General features: G+C 51.4%; 3 protein-coding genes across 13 annotated transcripts; 1 reads left to right on the top strand and 2 right to left on the bottom strand.

Moving 5' to 3' along the window:
- Nucleotides 1-1,190: 1,190 nt before the first annotated feature.
- On the bottom strand, nucleotides 1,191-3,847 carry LRRN4CL (LRRN4 C-terminal like). Of its 4 annotated transcripts, none has more exons than XM_039860428.1 (2): nucleotides 3,209-3,847; nucleotides 1,191-2,644 (listed from the first exon to the last, which is right to left on the bottom strand). In XM_039860428.1, exon 2 carries the CDS (start codon nucleotides 2,637-2,639, stop codon nucleotides 1,926-1,928), a length of 714 nt encoding a protein of 237 aa, XP_039716362.1. In that variant the 5' UTR covers nucleotides 2,640-2,644; nucleotides 3,209-3,847; the 3' UTR covers nucleotides 1,191-1,925. The 4 variants fall into 4 exon arrangements, with proteins under 4 accessions (XP_039716362.1, XP_039716363.1, XP_039716361.1 ...); XM_039860429.1 differs by lacking the exon at nucleotides 3,209-3,847 and adding an exon at nucleotides 2,786-3,146; XM_039860427.1 differs by lacking the exon at nucleotides 3,209-3,847 and adding an exon at nucleotides 2,790-3,146.
- Nucleotides 3,848-4,000: 153 nt separating this feature from the next.
- On the bottom strand, nucleotides 4,001-15,744 carry BSCL2 (BSCL2 lipid droplet biogenesis associated, seipin). Of its 6 annotated transcripts, XM_039860416.1 has the most exons (12): nucleotides 15,324-15,744; nucleotides 13,265-13,477; nucleotides 11,484-11,800; nucleotides 10,233-10,314; nucleotides 7,077-7,220; nucleotides 6,146-6,280; nucleotides 5,872-5,969; nucleotides 5,116-5,257; nucleotides 4,902-4,968; nucleotides 4,680-4,751; nucleotides 4,496-4,576; nucleotides 4,001-4,350 (listed from the first exon to the last, which is right to left on the bottom strand). In XM_039860416.1, the coding sequence occupies exons 2-12, from the start codon at nucleotides 13,346-13,348 to the stop codon at nucleotides 4,208-4,210; spliced, it is 1,365 nt and encodes a 454-aa protein (XP_039716350.1). In that variant the 5' UTR covers nucleotides 13,349-13,477; nucleotides 15,324-15,744; the 3' UTR covers nucleotides 4,001-4,207. The 6 variants fall into 6 exon arrangements, with proteins under 6 accessions (XP_039716350.1, XP_039716354.1, XP_039716353.1 ...); XM_039860420.1 differs by lacking the exons at nucleotides 13,265-13,477; nucleotides 15,324-15,744 and adding an exon at nucleotides 12,429-12,558; XM_039860419.1 differs by lacking the exons at nucleotides 13,265-13,477; nucleotides 15,324-15,744 and adding an exon at nucleotides 12,122-12,422.
- GNG3 (G protein subunit gamma 3) lies at nucleotides 13,557-15,379 on the top strand. 3 transcript variants are annotated; one of them, XM_039860441.1, is made up of 3 exons: nucleotides 13,557-14,099; nucleotides 14,492-14,591; nucleotides 14,864-15,379. In XM_039860441.1, exons 2-3 carry the CDS (start codon nucleotides 14,493-14,495, stop codon nucleotides 14,990-14,992), a joined length of 228 nt encoding a protein of 75 aa, XP_039716375.1. In that variant the 5' UTR covers nucleotides 13,557-14,099; nucleotide 14,492; the 3' UTR covers nucleotides 14,993-15,379. The 3 variants fall into 3 exon arrangements, with proteins under 3 accessions (XP_039716375.1, XP_039716376.1, XP_039716374.1); XM_039860442.1 differs by lacking the exon at nucleotides 13,557-14,099 and adding an exon at nucleotides 14,165-14,410 and having other exon boundaries at nucleotides 14,864-14,992; XM_039860440.1 differs by lacking the exon at nucleotides 13,557-14,099 and adding an exon at nucleotides 14,171-14,382 and having other exon boundaries at nucleotides 14,864-15,378.
- Nucleotides 15,745-16,223: the final 479 nt, after the last annotated feature.

Here is a 16,223-nt window from a genome sequence, read left to right as displayed (position 1 = left end):
TAGTCCTTGTTGATTAGCCTTCACAGATACTTAGTCTGTTAGACTCCTAAAAGTAAAGTTCACTTTAAATGTTTAATTAGGAGGCAGAGTAACAATATGTTACTGATATTGATAATGTATGCACTAGAGATTTTTAGATTAATGCTTATTTAATCACATCAATCCATGTGATATAAGTACTATTATTAGTCATAGGAAACAGACACATAAATAACCCAAGGTCATAAAGCTGGTAAGTAACAGATCTAGGATGCAACCCCCCACAAATTTAGTACATACAGTTGTGCGTTCACTAAACTGTGTTGCCTCTCCAGAGTGGAGTGAAGACTTTGGAGTTGGGAAACCTGGGCCCAGATCCAAACTCTACTCCTTACATGTAGCTTCAAACCATTTAGAACCTCAAATTTCTCACTTGTGAAAAGGTGGTACCATCTCTCTCTTGGAATGATTGTGGTGAAGACTGATAATGCATGTAAAGCATAGCTTTAATGATAAGATAGTAGGCCCTCATTATTTGTAAATAAATAAACGCTGAGAGTACAGGAAGCAAATAAAAGGGCACAAAGTGTTCACTGCAGTGTGATAAGTGTATTCTAGATAACAAATGTATTCTAAATTTATCCTAGAAGTCCAATAAGAAAAGAATAATTAAGTTGTATAGTACTGCCTTTTTGACCTACTTCCAGGTAAGCAACCTATAGAAAAACAAAAATTGAGGCTGGCTACGCAAGGAAGGATTTCCACAGCAAACACTGCAGACAACTTAATTGTTTCAACAAAGAGCAATGGGCACTGTCATTTCAAGAGTATCCTCTTATGGGAAATTATACAGCCTCTAGAATAACTAAGGAGACTGATTTACCAACAAGACTGATTTACCCTAAGACACTAAGTGAAAAAAACAAAATGTTTGCATAGAGAAAGATCTGCTTTGCTATGGCCAGGTACTCCTTGAGAAGCAGAACGTCCACTTTATACTCTTTGGTATTACTTCAAATTTGTATAAGTGTTAATTTTATAATTTAAAAAAGTTATTAAGACCAGTAAAAGTCAGAATTGTACTCCGTGGTAACTCAGACTTTTCTACATCCAGTTCATTTAAAAATAAACTTAAAATTATGTATACTACTCTGAAAAATAAGTGTGTGTACAGAGAATTAAAAAGGGTCATGAAAAATCAAATGTCTTCCTTTTATGTTTCTTTTAATGTTGTTTCAGTGAATACACAATAAACACATTAGAAGGAGGAGAAAATCCCTTGGAATTATCGTATTATTATAATTAACTTGAAAAACTACAAGCTTGTCCCAGACAGCAGCTTGGGTGGTGTGTTCTTTTCTCCACCCCATGTCAATCATTTATTCCCACCCGCCTCACACAGGTGGATTCTGAGGCAGGTGTACCCATCCTCAGTATCTAAACAAAAGGCAGGAGTAGTCGTCTCTGGCCTCAAACTCCCATCCTGCAGCAGCTTATTCTCAAAACCCTACTGAAGCGCCCATTGTGGCATAGCCCTTCACTGGGTGTTTGGCAGGGGTTGCTAGCTGTAGCCAACCAGCCAGCCAGATCTGGCCCCAGGCCTGATTTGTAAGGCCCATGAGCTAAGAATGGTTTATACGTTTTTATAAATGGTTATGTAGTTATAAAAGTACCTATACAATATCTCCAGTTTTATCCTCTGGATCCTCAAAGCTGAAATGATTTACTATCTGGTCCTTTAAGGAAAACTTCGCCAACCTTCTACTTCCCAACCTCAGCCAGGAGCAGAGGGGACAGTCTGGGACCTGCAAGAGCTCTTAGGCGGAGTGCAGAGGCTCAGCGGGGCCTGGGCTGTGCGGGTCATCAGCGGCCCGCACCTGCTCCCTGAGCCCAGGCTGAGCTCGCTAGGTTGGGGCTCTGCGAGGCCGAGGTGACCGCGGGCTGCTTTAGAGGCCCGCGGTGGGCCGGGCGCGGCGGGGACAGCCGCAGCGCTGGCGCAGGCAAAAGTGCCAGACAAGGGCGCCGCAGCTCAGCAGGGCCAGCGCCGCGCTCACCCCTACGGCCGCGTGGACCAGGCTGAGGGGTCGCGGGGGCATGGCCAACCGGCCGCACGGCCCGAAGGCAGGGCCGCCCGAGCCCTCAGGGCCCTCGCCCCGCGCGCCACCCACCGCGGTCACGTTGCTTTCTCCCGCGGCGTTGGCGGCTACCACACAAACAACATAAGCGCTCCCAGGCTTCAATCCCTTCAGTTCTGCTCGGCGGACAGTAGAGTTGAGGGGGGGGCCCTTCTGGGGAGCCCCGCTGCCTTCCCAAAGCAGCAGCCAGTACTGGTGGACTGGGGACGAAGGAGCACACCAGTGCACCACCGCACTGCCGACCTCGGCCACCACGTGCACTTCTCCCAGGCGTGGCGGGGCCGGCGGCTGCCCAGGGCTGGAGAGGCCGGGACACAGGCAGGCCCTCGGGCTGGCCTCCTGAAGCTCTTTGCAGGGCACCTGCAGGTGGCGGCAGCGGTCGTAGTCACAGAAGACGGCCGGTAAAGGTGACCACGGTGTCTCATCTTCCTTCTCTTCTTCAGAGTATTCAGGGTCCAAAGGCTGTGCTCTGAGAACCAAGGAGGTGACAGCCAGGAGCCACAGAAGGCGGGGAGAGCCCAGCATGGAGTCTGAAAGAGAAGGGAGTGGGTCAGTAAAGGCTACTCTGTCTCCATGCCTTCCAGGCAACTGCCTGAACAAAAGCCCCGGGGACAAGGGAACACCACTGCGGACCAAGAGGAGAGCAGGAAGGAGAAGGGAATGAGACAGACACACTCATCTGTCAGCCAACTTCTGAACAGCCTGTGTGCTTGGTTTCAGGCAAAAAAGAATAAAATATGGTCTGATAGGTGACAGATGTGTACTCAGCAATGTGGACGAAGTAATAGAAACAATGAATAAGCAGAATGCTGGGGTGAGGGGCGAAGAGTAGGAAATGATTTACTCAGCCTAGGGAAGAAAGGTGGAGTAATTCCCAGCTGCCACTCCGAGAAAAGATCTAAGTAAAACAAATGTCTGTCACTGACACATGCGAAAACCCAGAACTGGGGTGGGGTGGAAGAGAAAGGAGAGACGGAACAGAAGGGGAAAGTAGTAAGGACGGCACTCCCCACCTGTCACGGGAGTCCTGGACCCTGCCTGTCTCTCACCTCCCCTCACCCCCCAATTCCTCCTGGCCTATGGCAGCCCCTCACCAGTGCGCAGGCCTTGATGCAATGGGAATCTACGACCAGACGTCTGAAGGGATCAGGCCCTGGGGTCCCCAAGAGCACAGGCTGCGAAGTCAGGTTTCGTGTCTTCGATTTCAATTCTGTTTTGGATTGAAGCTTTTATACCCTTCATCTGTGATGTCACCACCTAGCCCCCCTCTCCCTGCCCCCCTTTCCTGGTGAATGCCAAGAGGGCTGGTCCCTTCAGAGCGCCTGAGTCACAGGGCCAGGGATGAGGGAGGCCACATGCAGTGGTTTCAGCTGAGGCCAGGATGCCTGGGTTCTGAAAAGGGCCTGGAATGCGGAAAGCAGCCAGGAGCTGAGTCTCCAAAGGCTGAAGTCATGTGAAGGGATGAGGAGGGGAACACGAGGGAGGGGGCCACCTGGCTGGTATCAGAGAGCAAAACAGCTGTAGACAGCATGGGGCCTGGGCTACGAAATGCTGTTTTGGTTAAAAATTATACCACATCCATGGCAGTCATTTCCTGTCTTCTGCCTCCCAAAGGACAGAGAAAGGGAGGGGTGCAGAGGCAGGAATGATGTAGCCCAGCTCTCCAGACCCACCCTACGCTAACCCCCTCCCCAGAGATGAGAGTCACGTGCATGGAGTAGGCAAGAGAGGATTTCTCTCCTTGCACTTCCTAGGCTTATGAATGGGAAGAGCTGTGCCTTAGACCTTGGCCCCTGACAAGGCGATCCCCTCCAGTCAGGGGTGGGGTAAGCCTGGGGAACACGAAGTTCTCAAATGGCCCTGAATCCACTTCAAAGAGTCGGAAGCACCTGGCAAGAATATAGTTTATTAGGGGAGCCACAGGAAAGGAGGAAGGGAAAGGGTCAGGTCGAAAAGGGCTGAGGCCACAGACACATCAGAATAGGAAGAGGAGTCAGTTTAGCGAATCAGACAAACACCCTCAGGAATCTGGTGGCTGTGTCCAGCTTTGGGGGAAAGTCTGAAGAGTGGAACAAGACTCCGCCCTGTTCTCTTTAGGAACTGGAGCAGGTGACGCGCTGCCGGAGAGAGCCCACGGAAGGTTCGGAGCTGCCCAGAGTCTCTGGGGCCAGGGCAGGGGCAGCAGCAGGCAGGTTGGCCTCTGTCAGGAGAGCTGCATCTTCCCAGGAGCCTGAACCTGGGGGCCGGGGGAGGGAGAAACAAAATCCCAAATGGGAGATCAGACAACCAGGGGCCCCTCCCCCCAGCCCAACAAGGCCTCCTCCCCACCCGAAGGCCACCCTCACCCCACCTAGGTCCCGGAGCAAGGTGGTGGCCCTCACCATCACTGGCCTCCGGCTCTAGCTCTTCCTCGCCACTCAGGGGCTGCTGATCTGGTTTCTCCTCCTCAGACAGCTGGCCCTCTGCAGCCACAGGGGTAATGCAGGGGTCAGATTGGAAGAGGCTGATGGGGAGGGCTACGAGGAGTCAGGAGGGAGGGACGGAGGGATGGCTGCGGCCCGGTACCTGTCCCTGAGGGATCTTCAGGGCTCTCGGCATCCTCTGTAACGTCTGACAGCCGGGTGGACTCCTCCTGGCCTTGGGGCAGAGGGCAGAGCAGGGATAGGGTGGCTGTGCCTGGATGGCAGTGCCTTGCCTTTGACGCTCAGCTCGGTGTGTGAGCACGCTGAGCTTCACACCAGACGGTGCGGGAGCCCCTCTCACCCGGCTCCCAACCATCGCCTTTACCTAGCTGACGGCCAGAGATCCTTCCCTGGGCTGCCTTTCGGGAACCATCTCTCTTTTGGATGTTTACCTGTGGAGGGGAAACTCCTCAGCAGTGAAGACTGACTTCCCTCACACCAGTGATCAGGGCCCGTTCACCGGAGCCCCCAACATGCCCTGGCCCGCTCCCCAGTCAAAGGAGGATCACAAAGGGGAGAGGAAGGGGGTCCTCTGCGACCTGCAAAGAGAAGCGGTGTCGGGGCCAGATGCCTCCCCACATCCACTGCATGTAGCTGAAGAGCACGATGACGCTGAGGAAGGTGAAGTTGCTGGCGACACCTATGAAGGCGCAGGTCATTGGAAAGTTGTACAGCAGGTACCTGAGGCAGGAAGGAGGGACAGGAAGGCAGCGGTTACGAGAGAGCTCCGGCCTTCTCCTAAGACGGCGGCTCTCAACTCTGGCTGCACATTGGCATTCCCCAGGGTGCTTTCCAAAAGTCTGATGGCCAGATGTGAAACTAACAGATTCTAGTTCAGCTGGTCTGCGAGTGGGGCCCAGGCGTTGGTATTTTTGAAAAGTTCCCCAGGAAACAAACGAATAAACACAACAAAAGCAAACTCACAGAGGCAGACAACAGATTGCTTACCAGAGGAGAAGCGGGGTGGACGGGGAAATGGGTAAAGGGGTCAACGGTATAGTGACGGACGAAAAATAGACTTTTGGTAGTGAACATGATGGTAGTAAATACAGTTGTCAAATTATAATGTTGTACACCTGAAACTTACAGAATGTTATCAACCAATGTTACCTCAAAAAAAAAAAAGAAAGAAAAAAGAAATTGAACACAAGGTTCCCCAGGGAACTGATATGCTGATGTGCAGCCAGGGCTGAGAATCTGGGGCCCAGGGAAAACCTGACACCTCTGCTTAGGACTCTCTTCGCTTAAGGGCAGCCCCAGGAGAGCCACCGAGGCCCCCTTCACTGGGTCCTCACCTGAGGCCAGAGAAGTGGGCGTGGATGCGGAGGGAGGCTCCGTACAGCTGGATGCGCTTGCTGTGGATCTCGATAATCACTCCGGTGGTCGGCACATACTGCAGGGGCGGGGTGGAGGGGTGGCGCAGCGTCAGGCCGGGATCCTGTTGCCGTCAAGCTGAGGCCCGCTCCCAGCCCCCTCCGTTGCTGACCCTCCGACTGAGACAGAGGCTCCTCAGGTAGGATTCTGGGTTTATGAGGAGGGCTGGCCTCTAGTCCTCCTTCACCCACTTACCGAGTTCTCTCTGTACTCCGGATACAGCTCTACCTCCAGGAGCTGCTTCTGCTCCGCAAAGCCAAACAGCAGGAGGCTAGAGAAGACCAGCGTGTCAAGCATCTGGAGCAGGTCTGAACGGTAGTGTAGCATCGCCTGCCAGGGCCAGGAGGCAGAGGTTGGGGACAGACACCCCCCTGTTCCCATGGCCCTACCTGCCCCTCAGTCACCCCTGAGCAGTCTACAAAGGCAGCTTCTTCCTCAGGTCCTCTGCTCCTTCACTTCCACTTCCTACCGCACCCCAAGTCTTGACTCGATCATTCCAAATGCTTGAGTGACATCCCTACCCTGCCCTACCCAACCAGGTCCCAGCACAAAGGCCCCTCTTTTGAGAAACCTTTCCAGATTAAACCTAACACCGTCTTTGATCTACCTTTGTCCCAAATAGCTCTATGATCCAGAGCAGATTAAACCCTGCTGCATCATCTGAAGCTTCTCTCCCTGTAGACATTTAGGGATTTGCTTTCATGATGTGGTTCTGTTGACAATTAAGAATGGAGTCTACCACTGACTGAACACCCACCATGTGGTTGACATGTCCTCACTGAATCCTAACTAGTCTTGCTATGAGGAATTACCATTATACCGTTTATAACACGTTATAACTAAAGGGTTAAGTACGTTATGCCTCAGCTAGGTTTCTGAGTGAGGATTTGAGCCCTGGTCTATCTGGCCCCAAACAAGCCCGTTTTCAGAGCACTTTTCAGACTTTATTCCAAAGCTGGAAAGGGCCAGCAGATACTTGGGGGCATTTGTCTGATTTGCTAAACTGACTCTTATTCCCTATCCCGATGTGTCTGTGACCTGAGAGAAGTTTTCTCCTGAAGGCCCACCTAGATATTCTAGCATCTGTCATGCTCCACTCCCTCCCACACAGGCCACACACACTTACGGAGCGCGAAGAAGTGGAGATGATTCGGCCACCTCTGGTGTAGCACGAAATGGTGACCAAGAACATGCCTAAACCTTGATTCACAGGGGACTCTGGCAGCTCCAGCTCTAAGGTAACACGGTACGGCTGTCCATACATCAGCACCTGCCCGAGGAAACCCCATCTCTTCTCAAAAGTATGTACTTTTAAATTGTACAGTCCTTGCCCCACCTCTCCCCTATGCCCTCAAATAGTCTGCCAGCAATCCCCCTGGTTGGCCCTAACAGGCTTCTCAATCTCTCTCATCCCAAGAACGTGCTGCCCCCTCCTGGTGGCTGGAGCCCTCCCACTTCCGAGACCCGAATCAGTCTCATTCCGTGTGTCTCTCTCAGCTGTTCTGAGAAAGGCTGTGTCATATTTTTTTTCCAAAAATGAACTATCATGTTGCCAACTGGGCCATCTGTGACTCAGGCCTGTCCCCAGGAGGCCACACCCCTGGGCCTAGCCTGACTTCATTTACGTTATTAATTAACCAAGCCCCAGAATTGCTCGGCATCTCCCTAGCTAGCTCTGCACAGTCACTGTCACTCCAGATCACCTTTACGGCATTCTGGCTCCCTTATCTCGCTTCTGTGGATAGAACCCTGAGACTCAGACTCGTAGTGAGAAGGCTTCTTCTCTGAGACTAACCTCAAACGTTAAAGACTTGCCACCAAACATACCCTAGCTTTTCCTGACCATTCCCACATTCCTCTAATCCTATATTCAACTATGTTCCTGTTAGGAACCAGGCCGCACAGCAGGTGAGCTGCGGGAAAGTGAGCGAAGCTTCATCTGTATTTGCAGGCACTCTCCAGCGCAGGCATCACCACCTCAGCTCCACCTCAGATCATCTGGCATTAGATTCTCAAAGGAGCACCGGTCCCTGGTGCCAAAAAGGTTGGGGACCGCTGGCCTAGCCCATAATGAACCAGCCCCCAGATCTGGATACAACTATGACGGTCCTCTGAGTATTTTATCACTAGGATAAAAGGTGGAACACCAACGATCAACGTCTTTATACAGATTCTTATTTTCAGTCTGAATTATCTGTAGAAAAACAAAAGATTCCAAACAGAAAAATCCAAAGAAGTAAAGGATTTTCTGTAGGATTTTGAAAAGTTTGCAACTTATGTAGTAGCAAATAAAATTTCTAATTGTAAAACGTTAAATTGTAAAATCTAATTTGCAAAATGTTCTGAATGACGTCATTGAAAATGGAAAAAAAAAAAAAAAGGATTCCATGAGATTCCCACCCCTCGGTAGAGGACAGATGAATCTAAGCTAGTTGCTTCACTGAATTCTCTGCAACATTAAATGAAATATTTCTCTGGGTGGGTGGGAGGGAAATAGGGATGACTGCTAGCTAATGGGTATGGGTTTCTTTCCGGGGTGATGAAAATCTTCTAACACTGATTGTGGTGATGGCTGCCCAACTCTGAATATACTAAAAATGACTGAACTGTACATTTTAAATGAGTGAATTGTATGGTATGTGAATTATATCTCAATAAAGCTGTTGTGAATGACTCCGTGCCTTTGTTCACATGTGTCTGCTTGATGGGCAGATCCTCATTCTTCTTCCCCATTCCCATAGAATATTCACCTTTCCTTAAAAGGTCCACTTTGAGCCTCACCAACTCTATAGTCTCATACTGATCCCTCAAATTCTTCACACATTCTTCAGAAATGCAGAATCTGCATCTTACACTTTGCAATTCTTACAACGTATATAATTCTATTAATCCTGTGAGTTCCTTGAAAGCAGGACAGCATCTTCTGCTTCTACCAAGGTGCTACACAGAGTAGACATGTTATTTCATTCACCCGTCTGTCCGTCCGTCCGTCTGTCCGTTCGTCCATTCTAAAATGTTTACTGTAAATGAACAAAATGATCAACCTGCTTGAATTATCAGGGCCTTGGGCTGGATCTCCTCTCATCCTTCAGCTTTCCCTCCCTTCCTCACCCAGCAGCCTCGCACACGATTGCTGGGGCTCCCTGCATTGTCACTGCGATCTCTACAACGGTCAGCCACACAACTGTACACACCATCCCAGGTGCAGATGTGCTGAGGCTTTGTTTCTAACCCTCTCTCAATATACTCCATTTATTATGGTTATCATTGCCACAGAACCGCACTGAATCGATGTCGTAACAGATCACTCTACCATTGCCAAGTTCCTTTCCTGAGTAGGAGCACAACAATGATAAATCTCTGTCTTGCAATGCCCAACATGCTACCTCAGTATTTTGAAACCTTCCATTTGAGGCCCATTCATCTGACCTGGTAAGTTCTCTTGACAGTGGTAAAATGGAAGATGTCACAGGATATGCAGTCTCCCAGGTTATGTGTATTGTCAAATAATGCCAGTCTGCATCCCAATCCCAGGGGAGCCCAGACTCTATAGCTTACACTCTTGCCTTCAGAGTGACCGTTTATTTCTATCCTGTGTTTTCTATCTTTAAGTCAGTGTCCTCCCAAGTACCATTTTTGAAAAATAATTTCCAAGTGGTTTTTAAACTCTTAAAGTTGACCACTGATTACTCCTAATTATGTTGCTGACTGACAACTCAAAACACTCTGGTGATCAGAAATGATGTTGCTCCTCCAAGGTCCTTCTGAAGTGTTCAGAGAGAAATCCTACCCTTTTCAGAGGCCCCACCAGCTTGCCCAGTAAAGAAGGATGCATTCCCATTCTGCCTTTTTCAGAGTTACCAGGTTTGTTGACGTCACACTGGCATCTGGCCAGACCTCTGGCACAGTACCTTTTGTAATGGCAGGCAACAGGCACTTGTCAGTAGTTTCCTAATTTTGCATACAAGCTTTCAAAATTCTTGGCTGGATTGCATCCTAGTCCAACTAAATAGTTGGTTTGTTAGTTTAAGCTCATTTAGGTCTACAACACACCTGATCTAGTAGAGATGGCCTGGCTGCAACAATCTGAGAACATTACTAACAACTCCTGCAAGCAAGAATGATCCATACCATTCGCTTAGACTTGAGTTTTTCTTTGACCTCCCTTACCTTGAGAGCCTTCCTTTCTTAGTCTCTATTACTCAATCCCTGTTCTTCAGGTCTTTCTCAAGCCTTCCTCATCAAAGCTCTAATGTAACCTCTCTTCAGCTTCCATACTCACCCGATCACGTCCACCCTTAGCTAGGGACACATTGGCAACAGGGAAGGAGCAGAGTAAGGAGGAGGAGGAATCACAGTCGGTCCTAAATGAGAATGGGGATGACACTCTGCTAAGTTATGGAGTCTGCCTTACCTGTCCACACCCCTTGTCGGGCCCCTAATGCTCCCTCCTGGCCCCCGCCCGCTTCTCCCAGGGCAGGTACCCTTCTCCATTACAGAGAGGGAGAAGAAACGCAGCCAGGAGATTTAAGTGATTCTTTCATTCTCTCCCTACTATTTCAGCTTATTTCCTCTCATTACACATTCTTAAACAGCAATCTACATACATTAGTTGAACAGTTTCAGACTTGAGTGTTTCTAAAGACTCACTTGGGGAGCTCGATAAAAATGTAGATTCCTGGGCCCTAGCCCCAGATTCTAGGGGAGCTTAAAAATGTAGATTCCTGGGCCCTAGCAGATTCTAGTTTGAGAACAAACTCCTCCAAAGTTGCAGGCAAAATTGTATGCATGTGTGTGTGTCCACGGCATACGCATGGGCACATAGATATGTTTTTATGGCAAGAAGAGCCACAGCTTTCATGAGAGCCATGTCTCCCAAAAGTTTAGGCAGCTCTGCCTTAGAAATTATAGCTCATGACCAGGGACTCAGGACAGGAAAAAATTAAAAAAGACTTTGGAACACTGATAATAATGTCTTTATCATCATCTCTTGATTGGTCCTATAACCAAATTAAAAGAGGGAAAGAGAATTTGGCAGAATGTGTACAATGGGAAGGAACAGGACTCTGGGAGTTCACATACCCAGTCACCTTGTGTTTCCTTAATCTCTGTTGTGCAGTAGACTATTGCGAACAGGAGGAAATGATGTAAGAGGCAAATTGCTGCTTTCCTAATACCTCCTCTAGTAAAGGCCAGGGCAGTTCTGAGATGACCCGCAGGGCTGGGTAGGCTCAAAAGTCTACTGTGGCCCTGAGAGAGGTCTCATCCAACCTAAGTAGACCTGACCCTCATAATGACAATCTGGAATGGGGCATTTCTTCTTCTTTTTAACTAGAGGTAGAACTAGGACCCTAGACTCCTATCAGCCCAGACCTGCTGCAGCCTTGGGATGTGAAAGGTACGAAGTCATATAAGCACATTGGGCCCAAGTTTCCCCCTCTGTAAATGAGGGGGTTGAACAGAATAAGCTCTAAGGGGCCTTGCAGCAATTCTCCCACAAGATTCCTCCACTATGCTAGAAGACAACTCTCACCTGTAGTAGAAATGCACGGGGCTGAGGTGGCTGACCGTCGGCATGTAGGAATAGTAGAAGGAGCCATAGAGGAAGACAGACACCCAGAGCAGGAGGAGGACTGTACAGAAGAACACCCCGAACTGCAGCAGCAGCTTGCGGGCACGTCCTGCCAAGACATGGCCCACCTCCTGGGCCCACAGCATGGCAGGTACTGGTGGGTCGTTGACCATGGTGGGGAGTGCAGAGGGTCTGGCCCCGGATTCAGGCCTGGAGTTCCTAGCTGTTCTGCCACCTGGACGCCACCCTTGGCCATGGGATGAAGCAGCTGGAGGTTCCTAGAAAAAGACAGAGATGGAGAAAGAATGGTTCCTTTCCCAGGGGAGGTGGGGACAAAAAGGGAAAGGTTGCTGGACTGGCTTTGAGGAACCAGAGATAGCAGGACATAGCAGAGTCTTTGTTTCATATGGCCTTCCTCCAAAAGATTGTTTCTCAGCCAATTATCCCTTCCCTGCCCTCCACTGTGCTCTGTTCACGCCCAGTGCAAGAGCTCTTCAGCTGAACTCGTCCTCCGGCAACTTGGTTCTGGAACCAGCTACCGTGATACTCACTCATAGCAATGTATAACATATAGAGGATGAGCATCTTAAAATTCTTACAAGGCATGTTATACATACGATGTCAATGAATCCACACTGCGAGGTGGTTGCACGGAGAAAACGCGCGACTTGCCTAAGCTTGCGCACCCAGACTAAAAGCAAGCAGCCCAAGCGCAGTGACAATCGCCTCCCGTGTTTCTCTTCTTCTGGAGCTGCGCTCGCCCCGCGACGGGGCCGCGCCCCCCGCCGAGCCGCTCCCTGCCAGCCCGCTCTGGCTCGGTGGGCGCGGCGCCCGAAGCCCCCACTTAACCGCGCCACTGTGAACACCACCACCAGCTCGACTGCGGCTGGGGCTCTGCAGACTCACCGGCCTCACGCGCTGCCTAGGCAACGGTGAGAGGGACTTCCGCGTCCCAGGTAAGCCCCTCCTTCTTCCGCCAGTCTCTCAAGTAGCCCCGGGGGGCGGGCCTCGTTCAGGGGACGGGCCCAGGGCAGGGGCGGGGCTAGGCGCGGGGGGCGGGGCCCTCCGGACTGCGGGGCTCCCGCCTCCACACGTTCCATACTGTTCCTCCCTGCAGTCCCGTCCATCACCCGCCACTGTGGCCAAAGGCGCTTTCCTCCAGGCCCCAAGACATACCCAGGGCATGCTATGAGTCAGCAGCATCTCCCCTCAACGCGGCCCTCAAGGCAGCAATCATGACCCTCCGCCCACACCTTCACCGGCCATTTAACCCCTGAAAAGGGCGAGAGTCAGGTATCCAGCTGACGCTGACTTTTACCGCCAACAGGCCTTTGGACCGGTAGGCGTCCAAGGGAGAGAGCATTCGCCCAGACAACGCTGCAGTCTCCAGGAACTCGTGCATCTTGTGCCAGCGCTGTGGCTGTTCCCATTGACAACAGTGGTAGCAATTAAGAAAATCCAGTTTTTACGATGTGATCGACCTTCTTGACCCTAACCAGACTCTAAGTCCCCACAACGCGTTATCTAGATTAGGTCTGGTTAGGCAGCACCTTCTATTATGTCTATTCACCCCAAATAAGAGCCCTTAGAGAGTAAGGTCAGTGTTGTGGGCATCTTTGGATCCCCCACAAAACAAAGCACAACGATGCAGGTGTGGGATGTAGTCTCTCAGACCAATACCCCCTCCCCCAGGAAGCCCATCTGTTTCCAGAAACACCCACTGCCTCTCCCAATGCCCCTACCTCTTCTTTGTCCAGTTCTTTGATCTGGTCTCTGCATGCTTCTCTTCCCCCAGCTTCTTTTTGGTCTGCCATTTCTTTAGACATCTTCCTGATATACCTTGCTGCCCCTAGATCTTGCACTCGAGTCACTTGTAGCTAGAACACGAAGTGGTGATCTAGAAGCTGATACCTGTAGCTCATCACATTTTTCTGGATATGGGGAATGGAAGGTCTCTAGGAGAGAAAGGAAGATTCAGTTGCTAAATGCTGTGTCAGAGTAGAGGGAGGAAGGGATGGGGGGGGCGGCGGGGGGGCTGCCCAGCTGATGTCAGATTTTCAAATGCGCAGGGTCCCCTGCAGCCAGTACAGACTACACTGCAGGGGCTGTCACAGGTCCAGACCACCCCATTTGAGGGGGGATTCTGCCTGGGCCTCAGCTCCCTCCAGCTCCTTTGGGGAGGGCTCTAGCCCAGACTCAGGATGCCTGCAATGGGGGAAGTGCAAGCAGTGAGACAGTAACAGTGGGGGTGCGCACAGGGGCTGCAAGGCAGCAGGCAGATTCCCCCACTGCCCAGGCAGTTGGTATGCTCCAGGATCTGAGCAGCTCCTTCTAGCATCCTTCATCCTTCAGGTACCAGCTGTCTGGGCAGTGCTTGAGCTGCAGAAACCGGGCCTACCCCTTGACAGACCACTGACCTGACCCTCCCCAGTGGCCTTCTCCGTATTAGCTACTTCTGCTGCTGCATCGATACTTTCAGCTGCCACTCCCTGCAAGGTGGGGCACCCATCTCAGGCAAAGGTTTTGGTGGACCCCACCAACCCTACTCCCCAGGGCTGCTACTGCCTGCGGCCTCAGGTGAGTCGGGAGCATCTTGCTTTCTCTGGGGCTCAAAGGGGCAGGTGGGGGTTTTGAGCCCTCCCATCAGGGCGGGGCTCTTTCTGGTTGAAGCTTTCAAAGCTGGGAACCCACACGGCTTGACAGGCTGAAACACCTTAAATCATTTGTACAATGATCTGTGGCCCAGGCCATGTTGGAGTTTAGGGAGCATCTCATCCCACCCTCTCCACTTCCTCAGCCCAGGAAGACAGGGATAGGAAAAGCCCTGGAGGATGGGGACAGGAAAGAACAAAATATTGGGGTGCATGATCCCAACCTTGTAAATGTTGGTGAGGAGCACAGAGGGGCACCTACCGTTGAGATTGTGCAGAGCCCCTTATCCTGCTGAGCTGAACCTCTCTTTTCTCTAGGATGAAAGGGGAGACCCCTGTAAACAGCACTATGAGTATTGGCCAAGCCCGCAAGATGGTGGAGCAGCTTAAGATTGAGGCCAGCTTGTGCCGGATAAAGGTGGGTGGAACTCTGGGTCTCATGAGTTGGCTGGGCTGTGCTGTAGGTTCCCAAACCTCAGGATAAGAGATGCTTTTTTCCCTGGACTCCCTGAGAGCAGGGGAGTTTGGGCTATGTAAGGAGAGGTCTCCCCAGGCCTGGGTGGGAGATGAGGGCAGAGAAGACTGCCCGAAGGCACCTTAGAGAGGGTAAAAGATAACCCATTTGGGAAGAGAGGCTCCAGTCCTTGTCAGGGGTTCTGGCTAACAATTCCCCTCCTGGCTGTGCCCCAGGTGTCCAAGGCAGCAGCAGACCTGATGACTTACTGTGATGCCCACGCCTGTGAGGATCCCCTCATCACCCCTGTGCCCACTTCGGAGAATCCCTTCCGGGAGAAGAAGTTCTTCTGTGCACTCCTCTGAGCTATTCTGTCCCTCCTCACAACTCACCTTTCCCTCTCCTGGGCCCTTCCTTAGCTCAGTAATTGTCGTCAGTCCCCGAAGGTCCCTGCATCCCCCTCCTAGCCCTTGCCCAACCCTGTGAGGTTATCTGAAGCACAAGGCCCTCCCTCACCTATCTTTCGACTCTGTTTCCTCGCCCACTGTGGCTAACCCCAGGCACCCCGACTCGGGGAACCCTTTGCTCCACTCACAGAAGGGCCATCAGACTCTGAGAGCATCCTGCCCCCTTCCCTCTGTGACCCGCTCAGACAATGGTGAGAGGGATGGGCCGGGTGCTTGCTCTCAGTCTCACCTGGAGCTATTGGAAGGGTAAAGCCATTTGAAGAATAAAGTCATCCAGAGTCTCAGAGGACAGCTCCTGTGTTAGCGTTCTTGGGGGAGAGGATCATCAATCAATGGATGTGGGGGTGGCGGCGGCAGTTGAAAGTCTTCCCATACTCAGGGTACAGGACAAGTCAAAGCAGGTTAGATACTGTCTAGGATCGGAGATCGGTGGGTTTGGGGGCGGGGAGATGGAAGGCGCGAGACAGCGTCTCAAGTGGAAGAATTACGTCACAACAGACCCTCAGAGGCTGGAACGTGCGCGCGCGCGCACACACGCAATGAACAATGAAGGCAAGTGAAACTGAAAACAGACCGAATGGGGCAGATTGAAGGAGCGTTCAGGGAATTGCAGACACAGACAGGAGGAACCCAATAACGGAAGGGAGGAGTCTTGTTCCAGTTCCTACGAGGAGGACGGTTTTACATCTAAGATGGCCGCGCCCACAGCGGGTCCCTTCCCAAGATGGCCGCCGCCATGGGAACCGAGCCAATATGGCGGCCTACGTCACTACGTTTCACCGTACACGGCTTCGTCGCCAGCCCCATTCTTAAAATGGCGGCCCCAGGCATCCAGAATCCTCAATATGGTCCCCTCTTGTGTTCTTCTGGTATTAAAATGGCTGCCCCTGCCCTTGCCAACTCGATACTCACTTTTACCCACCCCAAAGTCTGGAAGCTGATGTCCCCCGGATCCAGCTGAAGGCACACGGGAGGCTATAGCCAAGGATCATGGGACAGGGGGACTCCAGCAAGCACTGCGTAGCCGGCTCTGGTCGCGTGGACCTTGCGAGGCAATCTAGGTTTCTATAGCTTGGCAGATAGAGGCTCCCTTTGGAGCGGAAACAGAAGAGTGCGCCTCAATATTCCG

This window comes from Pteropus medius, unplaced genomic scaffold (genome assembly GCF_902729225.1).
Source record: "Pteropus medius unplaced genomic scaffold, Ma_sr-lr_union100, whole genome shotgun sequence".
In the NCBI taxonomy this organism is placed as follows: Eukaryota; Metazoa; Chordata; class Mammalia; order Chiroptera; family Pteropodidae; genus Pteropus; species Pteropus medius.
Note: the sequence above shows the minus strand (reverse complement) of the source record. Positions and strands in the feature narration are given on the sequence as shown.